General features: G+C 37.0%; 2 protein-coding genes across 2 annotated transcripts; one reads left to right on the top strand and one right to left on the bottom strand.

The window, feature by feature from the left end:
- Nucleotides 1-2,121: 2,121 nt before the first annotated feature.
- Nucleotides 2,122-2,939, bottom strand: LOC119082960 (C-type lectin mannose-binding isoform-like). Its single transcript, XM_037192607.1, has 4 exons — nt 2,773-2,939; nt 2,645-2,715; nt 2,478-2,586; nt 2,122-2,421 (listed from the first exon to the last, which is right to left on the bottom strand). The coding sequence occupies exons 1-4, from the start codon at nt 2,876-2,878 to the stop codon at nt 2,165-2,167; spliced, it is 543 nt and encodes a 180-aa protein (XP_037048502.1). The 5' UTR covers nt 2,879-2,939; the 3' UTR covers nt 2,122-2,164.
- Nucleotides 2,940-21,310: 18,371 nt separating this feature from the next.
- On the top strand, nt 21,311-22,436 carry LOC119082958 (serine proteinase stubble-like). Its single transcript, XM_037192606.1, has 3 exons — nt 21,311-21,613; nt 21,677-22,107; nt 22,203-22,436. Exons 1-3 carry the CDS (start codon nt 21,318-21,320, stop codon nt 22,370-22,372), a joined length of 897 nt encoding a protein of 298 aa, XP_037048501.1. The 5' UTR covers nt 21,311-21,317; the 3' UTR covers nt 22,373-22,436.
- The last annotated feature ends 457 nt before the right edge of the window (nt 22,437-22,893 follow it).

Raw genomic sequence — 22,893 nt, 5'->3', positions numbered from 1 at the left:
CTTGAGATTTTAGGTTCGCCGATTTTTGAGTCAGGGTTAGAGAGGATGTTTTCTTCTAAGATTGAAGAAATAAAAGTGATGTGCGAACGTTTGAAGTTTGAAGTCTTTAGGAAGCTGTCGGTTTAACTATTTGTTGCGTACTTCTAAGGCATTTTCTCTGAGTGCTTGTTTGAAGAATGTAGATGAAGTTTTTCGTTCGACGCTTGAGGCGATTGCTAATGTTAGGCTGTTAGATTTTTCTTGGGATCAGGCTACCCTGCCGTTTGCTCACGGTGGATTAGGTATTCGGAAAGTTGAGGAATTGGCGCTTCCTGCGTATCTGTCGTCTGTATATTCGACGTCCAGTCTGTCTGATGAGTAGGTTTAATATTAAGGTGGTCGATGATAGTATTTTGGGATTAGTAAGTTCGATTCCTAGTGAATTTGTTCCAGGTAGTGATGATGAGAGGAAGGTACAGAGGAATTGGGACTCTCCGTTGGTCAATAGCAAGTTTAGTGGGATGTTTGAATCTGGTGAATCTGTTGATCGTGCGAGACTGCTTGCGTCATCTACTAAAGAATCTTCAAAGTGGCTGCAAGTTGTCCCGTCGAGTCAGCTAGGTTTGTTATTAGATAACAATGCTGCGAGAATTGCTGTTGGGCTGCGTTTAGGATCCCAATTATGCGAGGAGTATAGGTGTGTCTGTGGTGAGTTAGTTAAAAATTACGGTTTGCATGGATTATCATGTAAGCTTAAGACAGGGATAACGCCGCGACACGATTCTGTAAACAGAGAGTTTTCTCATGCTTTTTCTGCTGCAGATTTTCCAACTTTGTTACAGCCACCAGGAATTTCTAGAGATGACGGTAAAAGACCTGATGGTATGACTCTAATTCCGTGGAGTCATGGTAAATCTCTTTTATGGGATGTGACAGTGCGTGATACGTTGGCTCCTTCATACATTGGTGAAACTTCTAAAAAAGCACGCTCAGTTGCAGAGAAACCGGAGAGATTAAAGCATAATCATTATAGAAAACTTAATAAATATTATGCACGTTGACAAAGCGGTCGAGGCTTGCCGAGACGGCTTGTCATACGTGCATATTCTTTTTTATCGCATAAGCGAAAACGAGACAACAAGATATGCGAATGACACTTTGACAATTTACAGAAGTATAATGTTTGTTTATATATCCTAGGTGAATAATTTTTCGGGGAATCACACCGCGTATGCAATAAAGAAAATTATTTATTCACCCCGCTTGCTTTTGAATCTTTAGGTTGCATGGGCCCAGAAACAAAGAAATTTGTCACGAAATTAGGATCTTTGATGAAAAAAGCATCAGGGGAAAAGCGTTCAACAGATTACTTATTGCAAAGAATTTCAATTGCTATTCAAAGAGGAAATGCAGCATGTATTCTTGGAACGTTGGGAAGGAATAAAGTGGACGATTTTTATTTATTGTAATTTCTGTTTTTTGAAAGGATCGATTTTTTACTGGCTGTGCAATTTGAGCAGAGGGATTCTTTTGAATTTCGACTGACCGAAATTGGCGCTATTTTTTCCGGGACTTTTTTATATATGCCTAGTTAGGCCTTGGTGCCTAGGCCCCAAAACCAGTCTCAGATATTTTTGATCTTCCATACCTGGATGGTTGTAAGTGGCAAAAAGTCGAAAAATGAGGTTTCGTAGTTCGGATTTCATATCCGTAAGGTGGCGAGGACACGGGCGTGTATGGGTTCGTTGGAAAGCTGAGGTCAAGTACTCCTGGGGCAAATATTAACTTCATAAAATTTGATGATAATCGGCCGAAAATATGACTTCTGGAAAATTTCTCAGAATCGATGGAACCTCCGTGAACTTTGATGAGAGCTGTGACCTCACTAATGCAATTATTTGATTAAATTATTACTTATTATGAATGTGGAAGGCCTCAGCTTTACAGCGATACGCATCATCCCCTTCATTACATGTGTGGAATACGATCGTAGAATACATAATTCATCAAAAATAAATAGCTGATCCTCTGTTCCGGGGCTCTTCGTGTCAAATTAATGTTGGGTTGGAAATTCCAACTTGGAATGATAATATGTTGGAATGTCGATTAAAACAGCGTGGAATTTGCAAAAAAAAACAGCACTTAGCAATTCATGGCATTTTATTCTTCTCAGCAGAAGCTCACACTAAAATTTAGTTTTGTCGCATCCACATTTCTCCTCGCATATGAAATAGTATGGATGGTCGCAGGGAGCATCGTTCCATTGGTAGTTGTCGACTTTCGACATGAGATTGATGCATCGTTCATTGGTATTCCGTAAATTGTTCGGCTCACCAGCTTTCCAACTGAAATACTTGATTGGACTGCCATTACTCGACCAGTACCAATTTCGTTGACATGCCAGATCGTTGCCCGAAGTCCAAAATCCATTGTTACCGAAAGCTGCGAAACAATTTTTTCATTTAAATGGTTTGAGCCTGCTCAACCGGTTTACTCACTGGATCGATCTATTAAATTTGAGACGAGTGTCTGCTCCTCAGCAGAGTTGATCATCGCCAGTTGCATTTGATTAAATCGACAAATGTTATCGGCTCTGAACCAACTAGCCTGTAACAATTTTTCAGAATAAATTCACTTTTTTCGGAGCGTAGCGGAGACAACATACCGTTTGCGTGGTCCACAAGACGAAGTTTTTACCATTTATGCAGCTGCTCCTGAGCATCAACTTCATTTGACCTATTGATGAGCAATTTTGTAATCAAAGGAAGCTTTCGTGAAAATAGCGCAACTCACCAATCGTATCGGTTATGTTGAATGAATTACATGGATCTGGATCGCTCGATTGGGTCGAAGCTAATTTAATTAGACACACGGTCACTACTAACGCTTTCAAAAACATTTTGCTTTTATTATTCGCTAAGCTCAACACTTTCAATTGAATTGAATTGACGGTCGAATTGCTGCCGTTTTTATACTGAACTTAAGCACACAAATAATAACAGCTGCTGCATTAGTCAATAAATGAAACACGCGCTATACGCATCCCGAAAGCCATACACTCAACTCAAATTCTTAAAATATTTTGGCGACATTAGTGTACGGCATTAGAATTGGGAGGAAGTGATGGTGAGTTTAAAAAAAAATCGAATACAGTCAATGGTACATAGCCAAACAAAATGGCTAACCCAGTGCTGCCTTTAGGCGAAAAAGAGGTTTGTTCTTGATTTTTTAATTCTGTCCTCAGAAAGCTATTTTGCTAATTAGAGCTTAAATGGAAAATTACAAGCGAACTGGAGTAGATAAAGATTGCTTTTTCAACGGAGAAAAATTCAGTTTTATTTAGGCAGGTATTTGATGGTACTTTCTTTTGGAGAGATATTTGTATTTGTACTCTTCGGAACTCCCTATTATACGGGCGATAATACTACGATTAATTTCTACGGATATATGCTTGGTTTGGTATGATTCTTGTTTAAACATGGAGTTTAACAACTAGACCTTCACACTGAATTTACGTGATCAGGTACAAACAACCTCCAAAGCTAAGTGTGACTAATGCACACAAATTTTATTTATTTTTATTGAAATTAAGTGCTATAGCTACATATTGCGGCCAGAAAATGCGTCAAGACAATGTCTCGCTATATTTTTTGTTGAGACGTATTTCGAGCCAAAGGCTAGGAACACATCTCACACATCGGTAATAATATAATACATCAGTCAACCTTGAAAATGTGTCTTTTTATCGGCGATTGAAAGGTGTAGTTCGAATCAGAATGTAAATGAAAACCCAAAAAAACTAATTGCAATGAATACAAATGGAAACTGAAAGTAATTTTATAGTAACTTCAGTGTAACCCACTCGATGTACCCACAAGGTTCGTACGGGTCTTCCAATCAATTAGGTTTTCAGCTAAAATTTTCCAAACGAAAATTCTTCAAATTTTTATTTAAAAAAATGGCTAGTTTCTAATGCCTTCAGCAGAGCAACAACTGCACATACAATGGCACAAAAAATTGTTATCCTTGAAAATTTCGACCAGCTATGGTAAATAAATTATTTTTTTTTCACTTCAATTATCGATAAACAAACTCTCTTTATTCGTTTGAATCGTTTTCAACAAAGAAATGCTCGCTTTTGTCACATCTGTGTGTACTCTGAATTTTGGGTGACTGAATTGGCATTCTTTCAATTATTTTTCTATAATAGCAGAACTTGCACATTTTTGTTCTTCTTTTGTTTAAATATTTATTCATTATCATTTCATTGTTCATTGTTATAATGCGCGGAATACTGAAAAACATGGGACAAATTCAATTACACAATATAAAACTTTAAAACTTGAAAAAAATAAAATAAAAAACATTTTCGATGAAAATTTGGTCTAAAAAGTTCTAGTCATTGCAATCCTTATTTCATACTTCAGATTTTTCTTTAGAATTTAGACTTTATGTTAGGCTATATCATAGAGTCGCTTCAGGTCACTTAAAATTTTTTTAGGTAAACTAAATTGAACATTTCAGATAAAAGTAAGGCGATAATATTTTTCTCGAAAATTCAGAATTTTGTTTTTGTTAAGTTCCAATTTACATAAAAACTTCGCAGCTGTTGACGCAATTGTGTGTTACACCGCCTTCGTGATCAACTCTTAACCTGTTCTTTCAGAACCTTGCCAATTTCCACTAATTTTAAGTTCTCAAAATCCAAACTGTACCCAAAGTTTCCGAGAAAGTCGAGGTTTTCCAATCAGCTACATACCAGCCGAAACTCCAACTTATTTTGGCAGATTTTTCGAAACCTGCACTAGTTTCAAACTTTTCCATGGTCAATAAAGAAGAAAGTTGAAAAATCTGACAGTAAAATGTGAGCCAATGGGGCAAAAGCGAAGCATATAAAAACGCTTGCTGATGTTCTGATATAGAATTACCAAAATATTATTTTCTCTTTTTATCAACATCAACGTATACGAGCGTAGCGAAGGAGTTTACTTTTCCCACGAGCCCATTTTTCACAATCAATTCTGTTATGTTTTTTGATAAAAATTTATTTTTTCTCGTACTTGTTGAAACGAAATCATTCCCAATTACCTCTACTTTGCGCCGAAAAATGAGGAAAAAATAAACCGGCGGCGCAGCGGCGGCGTAGTGTTTTATTTTTATCGGCGGCGGCGCAATCGACTGTACAATTTAAAATTTCGACCGGCGCCTGCTGACTTTTTACTGAAAATTTCGGCGGCGATCGGCACGACCGCGCGACTTGAGCCGGCGCTCACCTCTACGTCAGCCTGTCCACTACAAAAAAAGTCTATGAGACATCTTCAGGCTGTTTCAAGTTAGTTTTATTAACTATTATCTCGTAAACCTACAAATAAAAAAATTCGCTCGAAAAAAAGTTATTTAGGGAACTTTAAAGTTCGATGATTTTTCAAAATGTGATGGGTTGAGATACATTGTAAAAAAACAACTCCATTTCTATCTGGGTATGGTCGAGTGGGGTGGCAATGGATAGAGCTTGAAGTAAGTTACAAAACTCCGGGTTAGAGCTTCCTGCTACTAACTTTTCCAGCCGCTGAGAGCCCTACAAAAATTTCTGTTTTATGTTGTGGGCTGAACATCGGCGTTTGTTGGTCAATAATATTCAGCTCATTGACCTTCATAAACGTGCACAATTTGACATTATTCACATCTCGCATGTTGTAGTAATTGATAAAAAACGATTTTCGCGACCACTTCGGAGAAAAAATTTCTAAGGGCCATGACAGCTCAACAAAAAATTTTCGGGAAAAAAGTTGTTCCACGATATTCTCAGAATGGAACGGGGATTCATTTGAGCCACAGCTCGATTGGATCGTCGTCGGCTTGAATCCCGATTCCATATAAGCTGTTCGAAGTTTTGGCGAATTGACTATTAAAATTTGTTCATTTTTAATTAGTTTTTATTTAAAAAAAATAATAGAAAAAATGTAGCAAAAATATCACTGGTAGTGCCCCAGCCGAGCCGTTTAAAGTTATGACTTAAGCCGACATTTTAGCCATCCTCGAGTAATTTTTTTTGGCTAGCCGCCGCCGAGGTTATGTATTTAAAGGTTCAGTGGAACACAATGGAGCGAGCGGAGCGAGCGAAATTTTTGATTCTTTGTCTTTCACAAACAGTAAAATAGCTCATTTTGTTAAATAACAAATTCAATAGCTCTACATTTTCATTTACAATGAGAGCTAGAATTGCATCAGTGGCCGCTGAGAGTATAATGCAACTTAGGACAGCCAAACAGTGCCGGACTGGCCCTATGGGCGTTCCGGCGATTCCCGAAGGGCCTTTTGATTTTTGTATGGATAAAGAGCAACAAAGGGCCTTTTAAAACATTTCTTCATACAACGCCCGAAGGGCTTTTTTGAGCCAAGTAAGATGTTTCACCAGCCACATGCTATACGATTGCTTCAACAAGCAGCAACTTAGAAACTGATAGCTCAAATTAAAACAATGGAGACCGGAAACTCAAATTTGTTTACAAATAGTCTTTAAATACTGTTGCAAGCGGTTGTTTCTCCATTAAATTCGACTAAGTTCGAAGTAAGTAGACCCTTCAGAGAGAACCACTGACATAAATTGAAGTCACGAACTAACCGGACATTGTTTTATTGGTGAATTTATGTACTCGTCTTTAATTACTTCATAGTTTGAAAAACAGCTTTCATGACTTCCAGAACTTTAACCTCTAGGTTTTTCTAGTCTAATTACAAAGGAGTATTCAGTCGCCGCTGGCAACACTTTCGGAATATTTCGGAGTACAGTGTCATCGTTCGTTCAAAATGTTATTAGATTCAATATATTTCAACTCTAAGACACTTTGTTCGTTGCTTCGTTGGGTGCATTGACGCGGGCTATCACTGAAAGTCGGCGTGTATGAATTGTAAACATTTTGATAATCTCGTTGGGGGCTCTTGCCCCGGCTACCCGTGGAAGTCGCGCCTGGTCTCAAATATTATTTTAAGAAATTTCCTTGAAATCTCTGAGTTTTTTCAAGGTTTTCTTTAATAATTTAGGATTTTTTTTCAGAAATTAAGGAAATTTGTTGTGAAAATGAACCATAAAGTCGAATTTCAATTTCAGTTAAAGACGCAAACTCCTTCTGACAAAAAAAAAGTTGTCATTCTGACAGACAAAAGTTGTCGTTCTGACAGAAAAAAGGGCCCCTTCTAGACATCCCCCCCCAGTTAAAAATACGGTTAGGTGTTTCGTACGGGTCGGCGTTTGCTATGTTTATTTTTACAGTTTGATCACAGCCGGAGCGGTAGCGGAGGCGTGACACAGTAAACCTCCCCTAAAAAAAGACCCCAAAGCAAAATCCGGGAGGAACTAGTCACCTATATATAGGCGAACTTTTCAAATTTTCCATTTCGATCAGAATCAAATCACAATTACTTACATATCAATCTACAAGTCCATACGAGTTCAACGAGCTATCACACGCTACATTTGAAGTTAAATAGCCGGAGAAAACTCAATTTCAATTTCACGAGTTTGTATGAAAGTTGATGATTCGGCCATGCAAAAGTTAATCAAAATTATTCACGCCGGTATGCTAACGTATGTGGTTTTTCTGTTCTCGACTCTTAGGTGCGCACTTTTGTTGATAGATACACCAAAAAAAAGCTTAGTTCATAATCTTTCCTTTTTTGTTAGTCACGAACCGCAAAATGGATGAGTTTTGATGATTTTTATTCGAAGAGGTCACGAAATGAGAATTTAATGTAATAAAATTGCATATTTTTTCCCATATAAGAACAAAACGAGCCATCAGAACAGTCGGAGCGTTTGCTGCGACTGAGCCCCGTACAAACCCGTATATCTATTGCGTACGTGACCCTAGTGCGTCTGTCACCGTACTTTGACCGTAAGTCTATGCGCCGGTTAAAGTAGTTTAAGTAAAATTATTATGTAATGTGTACATCTTAGAAATTGCGCATAGCGCAATTACGAAGCCCCGTACGACGTTCCTTTCAAATAAAACAAAAATTTCAAATAGCCCTAAAATTTTAATTTATTGAGTATAAATACACATAGGGCCTAGTATCGGCCTCAGTCCGAGGATCCAAATTTAATTTATTTTTCAACTACATTCTATTCGGCCTTTGATTACCTTCCAAATGAAACAAAAATTACGAAAAACGGATGAAATTTGCTCGAGTTATATGTAAAATACACATAGGGCCCTAGTAGCGGCCTTAGTCCGAGGACCCAAATTTAATTTTTTTTCAACAACATTCTATTCGGCCTTTGATTACCTTCGAAATGAAACAAAAATTACGAAAAACGGATGAAATTTGCTCGAGTTTTATGTAAAATACACATAGGGCCCTAGTAGCGGCCTTAGTCCAAGGACCCAAATTTAATTTTTTTTCAACAATATTCTATTCGGTGTTCGATTATCTTTCAAATGAAACAAAAATTATGAAAAACGGATGAAATTTGCTCGAGTTATATGTAAAATACACATAGGGCCCTAGTAGCGGCCTTAGTCCAAGGACCCAAATTTATTTTTTTTTCAACAATATTCTATTCGGTGTTCGATTATCTTTCAAATGAAACAAAAATTATGAAAAACGGATGAAATTTGCTCGAGTTATATGTAAAATACACATAGGGCCCTAGTAGCGGCCTTAGTCCGAGGACCCAAATTTAATTTTTTTTCAACAACATTCTATTCGGCCTTTGATTACCTTCCAAATGAAACAAAAATTAGGAAAAACGGATGAAATTTGCTCGAGTTCTATGTAAAATACACATAGGGCCCTAGTAGCGGCCTTAGTCCAAGGACCCAAATTTATTTTTTTTTCAACAACATTCTATTCGGTGTTCGATTATCTTTCAAATGAAACAAAAATTACGAAAAACGGATGAAATTTACTCGAGTTGTATGTAAAATACGCATAGGGCCCTAGTAGCGGCCTTAGTCCGAGGACCCAAATTTAATTTTTTTTTCAACAACATTCTATTCGGTGTTCGATTATCTTTCAAATGAAACAAAAATTACGAAAAACGAATGAAATTTACTCGAGTTCAATGTAAAATACACATAGGGCCTAGTATCGGCCTCAGTCCTAGTATCCAAATTTTTTTTTTTTCAACTACATTCTATTCGGCCTTTGATTACCTTCCAAATGAAACAAAAATTACGAAAAACGGATGAAATTTGCTCGAGTTATATGTAAAATACACATAGGGCCCTAGTAGCGGCCTTAGTCCGAGGACCCAAATTTAATTTTTTTTCAACAACATTCTATTCGGCCTTTGATTACCTTCCAAATGAAACAAAAATTACGAAAAACGGATGAAATTTGCTCGAGTTATATGTAAAATACACATAGGGCCCTAGTAGCGGCCTTAGTCCAAGGACCCAAATTAATTTTTTTTTTCAACAACATTCTATTCGGTGTTCGATTATCTTTCAAATGAAACAAAAATTACGAAAAACGGATGAAATTTACTCGAGTTGTATGTAAAATACGCATAGGGCGCTAGTAGCGGCCTTAGTCCGAGGACCCAAATTTAATTTTTTTTCAACAACATTCTATTCGGTGTTCGATTATCTTTCAAATGAAACAAAAATTACGAAAAACGAATGAAATTTACTCGAGTTCAATGTAAAATACACATAGGGCCCTAGTAGTGGCCTTAGTCCAAGGACCCAAATTTAATTTTTTTTGAACAACATTCTATTCGGCCTTTGATTACCTTCCAAATGAAACAAAAATTACGGAAAACGGATGAAATTTGCTCGAGTTATATGTAAAATACACATAGGGCCCTAGTAACGGCCTTAGTCCAAGGACCCAAATTTAATTTTTTTTTCAACAACATTCTATTCGGTGTTCGATTATCTTTCAAATGAAACAAAAATTACGAAAAACGGATGAAATTTGCTCGAGTTATATGTAAAATACACATAGGGCCCTAGTAGCGGCCTTAGTCCGAGGACCCAAATATAATTTTTTTTCAACAACATTCTATTCGGCCTTTGATTACCTTCCAAATGAAACAAAAATTACGAAAAACGGATGAAATTTACTCGAGTTGTATGTAAAATACGCATAGGGCCCTAGTAGCGGCCTTAGTCCGAGGACCCAAATTTAATTTTTTTTCAACAACATTCTATTCGGCTTTCGATTACCTTCCAAATGACACAAAAATTACGAAAAAGGAATGAAATTTACTCGAGTTCTATGTAAAATACACATAGGGCCCTAGTAGCTTTTCACTTCTAAGGCCCTAACTCACGGTCCACTCACCCAATTTTAAAAAACTTTTTTTTCCTGGATTGGTATTGACAATACCTATCATTTGCCGTGTCATTTACATTTCCATCGTTTATTTTGCCATAAATATCACCAAAAGACCTTAAATCACTTAGGTGGCCCTAACTCACGAAGGGCCGACCCGAATATGTCCATCTTCGAGCTTAGCCTCACTATTTTGACTATCTTTCAGGGAAAAAAAAATTTTTGAAATCGGATTTGATTTACTCAAGATATCGACGTGACGGACAGACGGACAGACGGCCCAAATTTTTATTGCGGATTCGTCATCTATGAACATAGGCAAACACTTTGCCCTTACCGTCTGCTTCGAATTCCATCAATTACACACGGCATCGTAATCCTATAAGCCCCTTCGTACTTCGTACGGGGCTAAAAACAACAAATCATGTCATCATTCACAAGGCAGCCATTTGTTATTTTCATGTTGGTGTTTCTGAAACATTGGTGTTACCGTGGATTTACATAGCAACGTAAAAGTGACAGATGCAATGTTTTTTAAATACTGCAACCCGAAATTTCATTCATAAAATTAAAATTATGAATGAAATTTCGAGTTGCCATATGAGAAAATTTTTGCATCTGTCACTTTTACGTTGCTATGTAAATCCACAGTTATTCAAACGTGATGTACATCAAGCGCGAAATTTTAAAATTGAAAATTTTGGTTCGGTTTTGGATTTTTTTTTTATTTGTGTGTTCAGACATTTGGTGTGTTGGTTTCAGTGGGGAAAGGTTTGGTATGTGTGTTTAGTGTTAGGATGTCCAACAAAATGGAGGATTTTCGCTTTTTTAATGTAATTCAGTTTGTATGACATTCAGACACTTCGGGCAAAGTGTCACTTATAGAGATTGGTTGTTGGTTGATGGATTAATATTTTTGGGGGTTTCTAGAAAAATGGTGGCTATCTTGGATTTTTGTATTTTCCGTTAATATGACATGTAGAGACTTCGGGTAAAGTGTCAGTCATAGAGAACTGTTGACGGATTAACATTTTAAGGGATTATAGATAAATGGCGGCCATCTTGGATTTTCGCATAATCAATATATTTCCGTTAAAATGACATGAAGACACTTCAGGTAAAATGTCAGTTATAGAGATTGGTTGATGGATTAATATTTTCGGGGTTTCTAGAAAAATTGCGGCCATATTGGATTTTGTATTTTCAATATATTTCCGTTAATATGACATGTAGAGACTTCGGGTAAAGTGTCACTTATAGAGATGGTTGGTAGAATAACATTTCCAATGATTCTAGAAAATGACGGCCATCTTGGATTTTCGCATTTTCAATATATTTCCGTTAATATGACATGTAGAGATTTCGGGTAAAATCTCGCTTATAGAGATCGGTTGGTGGATTAACATTTTCGGTGTTTCTAGTAAATATGACGTGTAAAGACTTCGGATAAAGTGTCACTTATTTTGAGGGATTCTAGAAAAATGGCCGCCATCTTGGATTTTCGCATTTTCAATATGTTTCCGTTAAAACGACATGTAGAGACTTCTGGTAAAGTGTCACTTATAGAGATCGGTTGGTAGATTACCATTTCCAGGGATTCTATAAAAATCCGCCAAAAACCTTTAACAAGAATAGGTGACGCAGTTTGTTTATCTTCCAAAACACCTGATATCCGCCAAAAACCTTTAACAAGAATAGGTGACGCAGTTTGTTTATCTTCCAAAACACCTGATATCCGCCAAAAACCTTTAACAAAAATAGGTGACGCAGTTTCAACAGTTTATCTTCCAAAACACCTGATATCCGCCAAAAACCTTTAACAAGAATAGGTGACGCAGTTTGTTTATCTTCCAAAACACCTGATATCCGTCAAAAACCTTTACAGGAATAGGTGACACAGTTCCGGAGGTGAACTTCCAAAACACTTGATATCGGTTTTGGTGACGCATTCTGCGGCTAAACGCAAGAACTTTCAAACAAAAAAGTTTACAAAGATAATTTTCCCTAAAAAAAAATCTGCGGCACGGTGGCAGATGTTGAGGAAATTACTCTTAGGAAAATATGAAAATAAACGAGTCCTACAAGAACAACATTCATAAAGAAGAAAGCCGAATCGTCTGCCACCTAATGCCGCAGATTTTGTTTTAGGGAAAATTATCTTTGTAAACTTTTTTGTTTGAAAGTTCTTGCGTTTAGCCGCAAAATGCGTCACCAAAACCGATATCAAGTGTTTTGGAAGTTCACCTCCGGAACTGTGTCACCTATTCCTGTAAAGGTTTTTGACGGATTGTGGTTATTTTGAGCCTATTTATACATTGGACATCGTAAATTTATTTTGTTTAGAATTAAGTGATGAAATGATAACCATTTTTATCGTTGTCGCTCGATTATGGCAATTTTCGCGTATGTTGCATTCCGATTGAAATTAATAAAATTGTTAAAAGAGGTTGTTCACGACCAACGCAGATTACGCTTTTCTAAGCGATAACACAAACGAGAGATTGATATCGTGTTTTTTTCATTGACAATCGCAATTTTCGATAGAGAACTTTATTTGACAGTTGCGACATTTCGTCATGAAAAGAAGGATCAAAACACGTTGTCAATGCAACGTTTATTTTCAGCCTAAACATTTCTAATGAAAAAGACTGCCTCGTGTCATGCTATTCTAAAGGTGGCCTCACAGTCATCCGTTTTTTCTACGTTGTCACTCCGTGTATATGACAGTTTTCACTTTAAAGAATACGTCTAACACGTGCTGAATTGTTTGATATGTCTCCGTTGACGTGACGTTACTATTGTTTCGATGACTTTTGCAATGTTTTAATTCCAACTGTCGAGTAAACGGCTGGCAAACGGAGATAAAATGTCTTGCAAAGAGACGACTGGCCACCTTCAAACAATTTTCCTTCTTTTCTTGCATCGTATATCATTTGAACGTCACCTTTAACATTTCAAACAAAAAAGGCATTACAAAAACCACTCGACAAAGATAAAATCATGTCTTTCACGCATTTTGAGTGTTTTTTTTTTTGTTTAGTACTTTTGGTCAAAAAGCCTATTTATCTTGGTTATCACAAATGTAGCTGTAGCCAAGGCTGTAGCTGAATTTTGTGACGCCAAGTTTATGAATCCAACATATCAATATATATATAATAGGGTGTAGCGTTTTGCAACCTTTTTTTAATTTTTTAAGGCCTGCGGGTAGGTTCGATGCAGAATGGTCCACTGAACACGAAAATACGAAAAAAAAAATTTTGAAGTTCGAAGCTCCCATGCGCATCTCTGAAAACCGACTTTTTTGGTCCCAAAGCCATAGTGAGATTAGTTCTGCCGGCTGTGCGGAAAAATATATCTTTAGTGTATATGATAATTAATCGCAGAGAAATTGCTGCATTATTAAAGCCAGCAATACTAAGAACAATTTGGAACCGTTTTTGTATAAATTCTGTGAAAAATTAAAAAAATATGGTTTTTCTCGTACCATTTTCTACACACTAGAAGGTCATCGGATCTCCAACCCGGTGAATCTTTACGTCGAGTCTATATTCGTTTGAAAGCTCTTGAAATTCCCTTTAAAATGAGCTACGACACGACTAAATTCCTTTCCAGTCACATATTTTAGAAAGCTTTAAATCAAAAAAAAATCTGAAAAAGTCATGGTCGTGAGCACTTTTTGTAATTGTTCAACGGTGACTCAAATTTTTTTAAATTTTTAAGTATGCCAAATTGAAGCCACGGTCTCTACGATTAATTATCATATACACTTAAGATATATTTTTCCGCACAGCCGGCAGAACTAATCTCACTATAGCTTTGTGACCAAAAAAGTCGGTTTTCAGAGGTGCGCATGGGACCTTCGAACTTCAAATTTTTTTTTTCGTATTTTCGTGTTCAGTGGACCATTCTGCATCGAACCTACCCGCAGGCCTTAAAAAATTAAAAAAAGGTTGCAAAACGCTACACCCTAATATATAAACAACTGAAGGTAATGCAGATCCGAAAAAACTCACAACTGAACTGAAAAACTGAATACTAAAGTCAAGTATACAACCAGTCGGTGAAATGAAATTCTTATACATTTTTTCATACGAGCTGAAAATGTTTGCAGACCTTGACCTTGCAACATACAAGCTGGTGTCTGTGCACAATCCCAGAGAGCATGAACGTGTAAACACTTACAGTAGAGGAACTACTTGGTTCACCCTTATTTACTCACAGTTGATGTCATTCATATACAGTTGGAAGCCATATATTCATGTCAAAAACAGCGCTCGGGCGCTACTCGTCATGTAGTGCACTGATAAACTAATAACAATCACCGTCGCTTGACATAGTGATCGGACTAGCTACTAAATGCTCATTTTCAGTACTCGCAATTACCACCGAATTTGACCTTACCAAGTCACATACCATTTTCGATTTAGACCATAACAAAAAAAGTTTTTAGTTTTTTTTATAAAGCTGATTTTGTGTTCATAACATGTACAACCCGATGGAGAAGGGTCATTTGCCAAATGAAGCAGGACATTTTGTTTACATCTTCGCTAAATATCCCGATTGATTTATATGTAAATTTTCGCAATTTTGACTGAATAAAAAGATGGCGCGCTGCACGCATGTTGGAGAAGGTTTCTGACTTTGCTTATTTTTTCTTAATTTTTCACTATACTTTACTGAATTAAAAATTAATTATGCAAAATTTCCATGCATGATATAATGCAAAAAATACTGCAAATAACGTTCGGCATCGAAATAAAATATAAAAATGTTTTGTTTGGAACTTAATTATACTACAAGAACTGTGAAGGGTGTTTTATGTTCGAGGAATGGTAAATGGTTCGAGACGAAGTCGGACATGATCCAATCCATTCCATAAATTTAAGCTTTGAGATAAAAATTTATTAGTCAAAGTTTAAATAGTAAAAACAAGTAAGAATGAATGTTCCAATTATGGTACATCTTATGCACGACAATGATATATTTGTGAAGTACTCGAAAATATAGATTGACTGAGAAAACTGTATCAAATAATGGTTCAACAGAATACTTGCATCTACCTTTCGTCTATTTCATTTTAATGTTAATCTGTGAAACGTATAGATTCATAGATTTTTGATGAAATCTACATCATCTTAAAATTAGGTACCAAGAACATGTTCGGCCAACATGTTCAGCCACTCGAATAGTCAAATTAACGGTAAATTGTGGTTGAATTGATCTTTGATAAAACAATTTTTTATTGTGTGGTGCAAAAGCAAAATCAATTGTAAATTATCGTTGAACCAACCAATTTAATCAAATTTTTGTTTGACGTGTGCACATCAAGTGATTTTATTTTCTATTATTATTATTACAATGTCAAAAACCAAAATTAAAAAGGTCGTCGGACAACCGAAAACCATGGCTGGTACAGCGGCTATGACCAATCCAAAACGACCGCCAAAAATGAATATAAATGAAGTTTCGTACTCGACAAAGCTCCGAAGAGCACATACTATTGCTCGGCAGTATGATATTGAAACGATTCAACTAGCATTGAACTTTGCTAAAAGAAACGTAAGCGTTGAAGAAACTGTTGAATCGAATGGAAATGTTGACGATACTGTTGCAAGGAAGCATAGCAACGAGTCTGGATTCGCTTTCTTCTTGGAAAACGATTTTTCCAAAACACAGTGGGAACACTTAGTTGCCGACTGCAAGAAACAGGGCGCAGATATTTACCCGTCATTCTACATGTTAAGCAAAGTGAAGGAGCAATGTCGACCGCACTGCTTCAGTGTTCAAAATGAAGTATCTGTTGAAGTTCCCTTCCAGTTAATGTTAAACCGACCGCAGAAAGGTTGATAAATGCGGTTGGGTCCGAATGGTCACAGCATGATCTCAGTCGTTTAACATTGATATGTGCATATCGATTTGATAGCAGCTCGGGTTTCAAGAACCCGCACCAACGATTTCATGATGAAAACAATGTCACACTTAAGTCGGAGTTTTCTCTTTTCGCCTCAACGTTCGTTGTTTCTGCATTGGCGGTCGGCGAGAGAAAAATGTGGTTAAACCCAACTCCACAGAGTACTCGCTTTTGCAGACCTCTCCGAATCGCTGTGGAGAAGGAAACCCCCGATACTACTCTCGCAGAAAAAAATCGGTTGGAGTAGGAAGTGCAAAATTTGCGGTCGCATCGCTTTACATTGCCGAACGGAAAGCATGCAGTTGTCAATTTCAAAGTGTGGCTTTCAATGGTCGATGGAAAGTGTCTCAAATGAGATAACTGGAAATGATGCAACAACAAGATGTCCCATTTGCTACTTGACTATGGTCAATTTCAACAATTCTGTTGATTGGGAGTCAGATGTGCCCGAAGAAACTCTAAAACACGGAATTGGCAACCTTCACTGCGAAATAAAGACAATGGAAATGTTGGTGAAATTGTCTTGTCGAATGGTGTTAAACCCACGAACGTGGACTGTTAGTAAGGAATCAAAACGTAGGTCCACACACGTCTAGTCGGTCTATATGAAATGTTTTCAATGTAAACAATGTAATCAGAACAGTTTCCTGGTTCTCGTCCACAATTTTTTGATTTAGGATTACATACAGTTTGTTCATTTCATTTTTACACAGTTTCTAAAGATTGTCGATATGTCAGAGTTTTAAATGTACCCAGTCAATTAAGTTCTTCCCAAATAGCGCAATATTTGAATTCGCGATAGAAATTTTAAATTTTGCGCAAAAAATTCATAATTTGGGAAGAACTTAATTGACTGGGTACATTTAAAACTCTGACATATCTAAAACTGTGTAAAAATGACATGAACAAACTGTATCCACAAGCGCACTACAACCAACACAATTACTCATTCATTGGGCATTCTGAATGCGTTTTTCATTTTAGACCTCACGGAAGCAGCAATGGATGAAATTAAACAGAAATTGCATGAGACGTTTTTCGTTCGAATCGAAGAGGTACAACATGGAAGTGGTACTTCATTGACGGGCAACACTGCGAGAAAATGTTTAAAGGATCACTCAGTACTGGCTGAAATTTTGAATGTTGAACCAGAACTTGTTAAACGTTTATGGTACGTATTGTTAGCGTTCAGACAAAAGGAGGGTATAAATTTGGATCGTCTCGAAGAGTATTGTATGGAAACGTACAAACTGTACTTCGCAACATACGAGTGGGGAAATATGAACCCATCTGTGCACAAATTGCTTCGGCATGGGGTTGACATCGCCCGTCAATTTCCTCTAAGCCTAGCGTACTTTTCGGAAGACGCAGCGGAGTCGATGCACAAAAATTATCGTAAGGACAGTCTCCATCATGCAAGACAAAACAGTCGAGAAAATCGAATTCTCGACGTATTTAATCGATTAATTGACTTATCAGATCCAGCAGTTTCGCTGCGTTATTCGGAAAACAGAGCGAAACAAGCTCACGACGATCTTCCATCAGATTTTACTGCGTTATTTATGGTGCCTTGATTCGTGATCTGTGATCGCAAGTTTTTTTTAACTTAAATTTTTATCTCAAAGCTTAAATTCATAGAATGGATTGGATTGCATTTAATAGAAAGTAAAAGATTTAAAAGATTTTGTAATTGTAATTCCACAAGAGTTGTCAATTCATTTGAATATAATTTTGGATCTGAAAGTAGAAAGTTGATTTTAATTGAACTCGAACGAACCCGAACGAATATAAAAGACGAGCTATAGGTAGACCACCAGAGAGATGGACAAACGGAATTAAGAATATTGCAGTTACAAACTGGCAGCAAATGGCAATGGATCGTATCAAATGGAAAGAAGTTGGAGAGGCCTACATCCAGCAGTGGATAGAGACAGGCTGAAAAAGAAGAAGAAGAAGAACGAACCCAGTGATCAACTGACTGGTGGCTAAATCTAAATGAAGAAACCATAGCTTCGGTCAGAGTATTTATAGTCAATCGATCCAATGTATATGAGCAAATATTTTGAAGAAATGTTTGGCGTAGTGACAAACACTCATACCTAAGGCTCAACAGAGGAAGGTTAGTGATATTTTAGTCTGAAAATCTTAGGATCGACAGTGTAGAATTAGAACTGTTCCAAAAACAACTAGTAAATATACCCAGGTGTAGACGTTTTTTTTTGTCACCTAAAGCACTCGGTCACTATCCTCTGAAATTAAAAAAAAACAATTCCTGGAATTTTCTAAAATTTACCAGAGTCATCCTGGATACAGCCAGGAATGGTACCCAGGTGTGGAACCATCATTTAACTATCTCAATTATACGCTTACTTGTCTCACAAACCAGAAAATCCCGATGGAAGTAGACCCATCTTTTGACAGCTTATAACGTTTTAGTACGTTTTCTCTCCCAGTAGCAAAAACCCTATCCCAGCAAAAAAAGAAACTATATCGAATGCCGCAAATGCATTTAAAAACGAACATTCGGTGAAATACTTTTTTATCACACCAAATGTTTATCATTTTATACAAATATGTTTATCTTTATAATAACATCGGTGAAAAAAAAAACCTAATTTTGTCATGCAAAAATATAGATAAAAATTGACAAAATTGCCGACCACAAAAATATGTCGTCGATTCTCATGCATTTTTTATGCATAGCAAAAAAAGACAGGATCAAGCAACGTAATATTTTGTCTCACATAAAAGTTCCCGAGCCCGACCCGACCCGAGACTTTTCTCTTCGCGGCCCGACCCAACCCGACCCGAAAAAATCATCGGCCCGACGTGACCCGACTTTTTTTTACTATAAGAAATTTAATGAAAAATCATTTTCTACGAATAAAAGCTTTGCAATAATCTTATACGCGAAGTAAAATAATAAAATAAGTTAGTGTTTCATGCTTTATAGGCTTTTATTGGCTTACTTTAAATTTGTATTTCTAAGTCGGGCCGGCCCGAATTTTTGTTTTCAAAGCCCGACCCGACCCGGCCCGAAATTTTCAAAACCCGGACCCGAACCCGATCGGGCCGGGTCGGGTCGGGTCGGGCCGATGTATTTCGGGCGGCCCGCTCATCTCTAATATAAATCGACAACATATTTTTGAGGTTGATAAATTTGTCAATTTTACATTTGTTTTCGAGATCTCAAAATTGTTTCTTCCCCCGAAGTAATCCATGAATCGTCTGTATTCAATTCTTTTTGCATTTAGAAAAAGTTGCATTGAATCACCATTACAAGTTTACTGGACAGTTGATTAAAAAACATAGCTAACGCCGACCCGTACGAAACACCTATTCGTATCAAAAGCCTTTACTGTGAAACTCTTCATTTCTTTTACTTCATTCTCTACTGAAAAGCTATTCGCCCTTTAAAATCACTTACATTATCTTTCTTTGCCTTGTTAGCATATACAAACAAATTGCCGGAGGCAATATAGACAGCACCGTACGAAGTCAACTTTCATAAATTCCTATTTAAACAGCTATATACCGCTGTATTTACCTATATTTTCCTATAAATAAACATTCCACAAATGAATTTGCTATTATATAGCTCTATATGCCTGTATATAGCTCAAAATAGGTGAATATAGATATATATAGATGTCCATATATGGGATTCCTGAAACACCCCACACACATAAGAAATTATTTCCATGTTAACAGAAACTCTCTAAGTACCATTTTTCCCAAGATATATCACTTTTATTAAAATCCAATATGGCCACCGGCAGCCATTTTGTTAGGAGACCGGAAATTTTACCGACGCTTTACATTCGGTAATACCTTGCAAACAAAAAAAAATCATGAAATTCGTTCAAAATTTACTCGAGATATTGACAAAATACTCCACGTTCACTGTACGGCCGAGTAGCCAGGTTAGAGCTCACTCCAAGAGACCTAGCTCACGCTCCGGAGAACATAATTTCATAAACTTTTTTTTCCCTGATTGGTACGGTCAATACCTATCTAATAAAGCTAAAACAGACGAAATATGTTCAAATGTGGCCGACCTACAAGGAAAAACTGCTTGCCGCCCTGTGCCTGTTCCACACCAAGGGGTCTAACTCACGAGTCGGTCATCCGATTTCCATAAACTTGTAAATACCTTTTATTTGACGTATCACTTACAAGTTTAACGTTTAAATGTCCGGAGATATCTTCGAAAAACCGTAAAGCACTTATTGGGCCACAGCTCGGGAGGGGTCGATCCAAAATCACTCATCTTCGAACTTAGCCTGTCTTTTGACATTACCAAACGGGAAAAAAAATAATTTTCAAAATAGGATGCGTTTTACTCAAGTTATCGTGCAGACAGACACACGACCATTTTTTTCACTGATTTGGCATCTCTTGACAACCAGAATAGGTTTCCCCTTACTCAGGGAGTCCAATTCGACGTGTTACAAACGTATGCGTAAACCTATAAGACCCCAGTACTTCGTACGGGTCTAACAATACAAACTGCGACTCTTTTCTATTGTTTGAACGATCTGTCACGCTCTCCAGCCGTTTTGCCTCAGTTTTTCAGTCGTTTACTTGACAGTTGGAATTATAACAATGCAAAAGTCATCTAAACAATAGAAACGTAACGTAAACGGAGATCTGTCAACATAATCGATATTATCAATTTGTTTCAATAAAAACAGCATTAAACCCTTGGTAGACCCAAAAAGTTCCAAAACAACTGATATCAGTCAAAAAAAAACTTTAAAAAGTAAAGATTGAGTGCCTGTGCATATTTCCAAAACAACTGATATCGTTGTAAGTGACGCATTCTGCACTTGTAACTTCAAAAAATGGTAACAACAAAAGTTTGACCAAATTTATTTTAGATCAAATGTTTAGTAAGTCGACACAGATCCATTGTTTGGACTTATTGTCAGGAATTTTAAATCCGAAGCTTTTGTAAGTTCTACAAACATTCTGAAAATTCAAAAATAAAATCCGTGACACTGCGTCACATGTTACTCTTTTGTGCGTGTTTTTTTGTTGTTTATGATTTATTGATTTCCGCCGAAAAACATTTATCAACCGAATGTCGGCTATAAAATCCCGCATGTTATCACATACACAAAACAGTCTAATATTTTCAAATAAAATGCGGTTCATTATTTTCATATTGTGTTTGCTTCAATATCAGGTTCATGGTCATGATTGGTCGAACCGAACCGTACGTGTAGATCTCATTGTAAATCGTAGAGCTCCTCCGAACCAATATGATTTTCGTCTACAATCGCCGAGAATTGTTTCTAGCGGAGTCGATGCCACTACTGGTCAATATCCTTGGACTATACTAATCATGTCACGAACTGTTGAACTATTTGGAATTACTTGTTCGGGTACAATCATCAGTGATAGCTATTTTCTTAGTGACTTTGGCTGCGTTGACGAAGGGTAAATATATCAGTCGACGTCATGGACAATATATTGATTGTGTACGAAATATATTCGATATAGATGGTGGGGATCGATCACCTCGATAGAGATGTATGTTGGATCAGCTCAATGGCCATGGCCCAACAGAGGGGAACCAACAAATTTCGTACGACATTATTGGTACATCGAAGCGTCGCCCGAAAATAGTCCTGCAATTGTTTTGTGTAGAATTCATGAGCCATTGACATTTAATCCGAATGTTCAACCCATCCGTTTGCCGTATGCTGCAAACGCTAATTTCTCATATGAGGCATGGTCGTCCATAATACTCGGATACCGACTCGCAGCCCCCGATCAGTTGCAATTCGTACCGAGCAACTTGTTCAACAACAACCAATGCGAGTTCGAAATACGTTTCGGTCAAGATCGTGGTATCATTGGTGATCATGAATTATGCGGTACTATCAATAATCAAGTCGGATTAGGTGCAACACGCCATTTTGGCATTGCAGGTAACATTAACAAATGACGGCCGCATCTTCGACTGTCCGTCGTGTATTTGAAATTGAAGTTTTCCTAACAGTTGATTCATTTTTTTTTTGTTCAGGTGGAGCTTGGATGGTATATGAATACGCGACAGACCTTGATCTTCACCCAGTTGTCATTGGGATTTATCAGTACCAGATTTCGAATGGAACTGCGACATACGGAGTGGGGACCAGAGTCTCTCATTTCTTAGATTGGATTGACACACTCTCCGGTGGATTGTTCAAATAGAATTTTTTTGCATTACATTGTAAGGTTTTTCTTAAATAAAAGCAATGGTATTGTGTCACCAATACAGGCAAAGATTACTCGATTACTCGACCCTTCCTCTTTGAATGAATAGTTGTTTCCATTCAAAGTAGTTTGGATAATAGGGTGTAGCGGCTTTTACAAAATGTGTTAGTTCTTTTAAGGCTAAGCCGGAAATCCACTCAGCTGGTCCATCTGATCATTTTATGGAAGAAAAAAAAATTTCAAACTTTAATTTTGTGCTGCCGCCAGATCGATTTTCGAAAATTTCGTCGTTTTCGGTCCATGTCACATATATCGATTTTTTACGGTGGGCTCAGTGTACCTAAAAAGTTGAGTCAACATGGTAATCTAATCTCCAGGCTTCACAGATTATTTTATAAAAAAGATCAAGTCTAAAAAAATATTTTTTGAGTTCATGACCGATTGTCAAAGTCCCCCGATGGTGATTTTGAGACTTTAATCTCGCCACAAAATTTGATGTAAATGTGCAAAAATGTAAA

Source organism: Bradysia coprophila, unplaced genomic scaffold (genome assembly GCF_014529535.1).
Source record: "Bradysia coprophila strain Holo2 unplaced genomic scaffold, BU_Bcop_v1 contig_505, whole genome shotgun sequence".
Lineage (NCBI taxonomy): Eukaryota > Metazoa > Arthropoda > Insecta > Diptera > Sciaridae > Bradysia > Bradysia coprophila.
This window is presented reverse-complemented; position numbering and strand designations above follow the sequence as displayed.

What these genes read in the sequence shown, in the direction of transcription:
- LOC119082960 (XM_037192607.1), bottom strand. Translation starts at nt 2,878, where the DNA reads ATGTTTTTGAAAGCGTTAGTAGTGACCGTGTGTCTAATTAAATTAGCT. An exon ending in CAACATAACCGATACGATTG is followed by an intron (nt 2,716 to 2,772) that starts GTGAGTTGCGCT and finishes GCTCATCAATAG; the next exon opens with GTCAAATGAAGTTGATGCTC. An exon ending in TCTTGTGGACCACGCAAACG is followed by an intron (nt 2,587 to 2,644) that starts GTATGTTGTCTC and finishes AAATTGTTACAG; the next exon opens with GCTAGTTGGTTCAGAGCCGA.
- LOC119082958 (XM_037192606.1), top strand. Translation starts at nt 21,318, where the DNA reads ATGCGGTTCATTATTTTCATATTGTGTTTGCTTCAATATCAGGTTCAT. An exon ending in TTTGGCTGCGTTGACGAAGG is followed by an intron (nt 21,614 to 21,676) that starts GTAAATATATCA and finishes TATTCGATATAG; the next exon opens with ATGGTGGGGATCGATCACCT. An exon ending in ACGCCATTTTGGCATTGCAG is followed by an intron (nt 22,108 to 22,202) that starts GTAACATTAACA and finishes TTTTTTGTTCAG; the next exon opens with GTGGAGCTTGGATGGTATAT.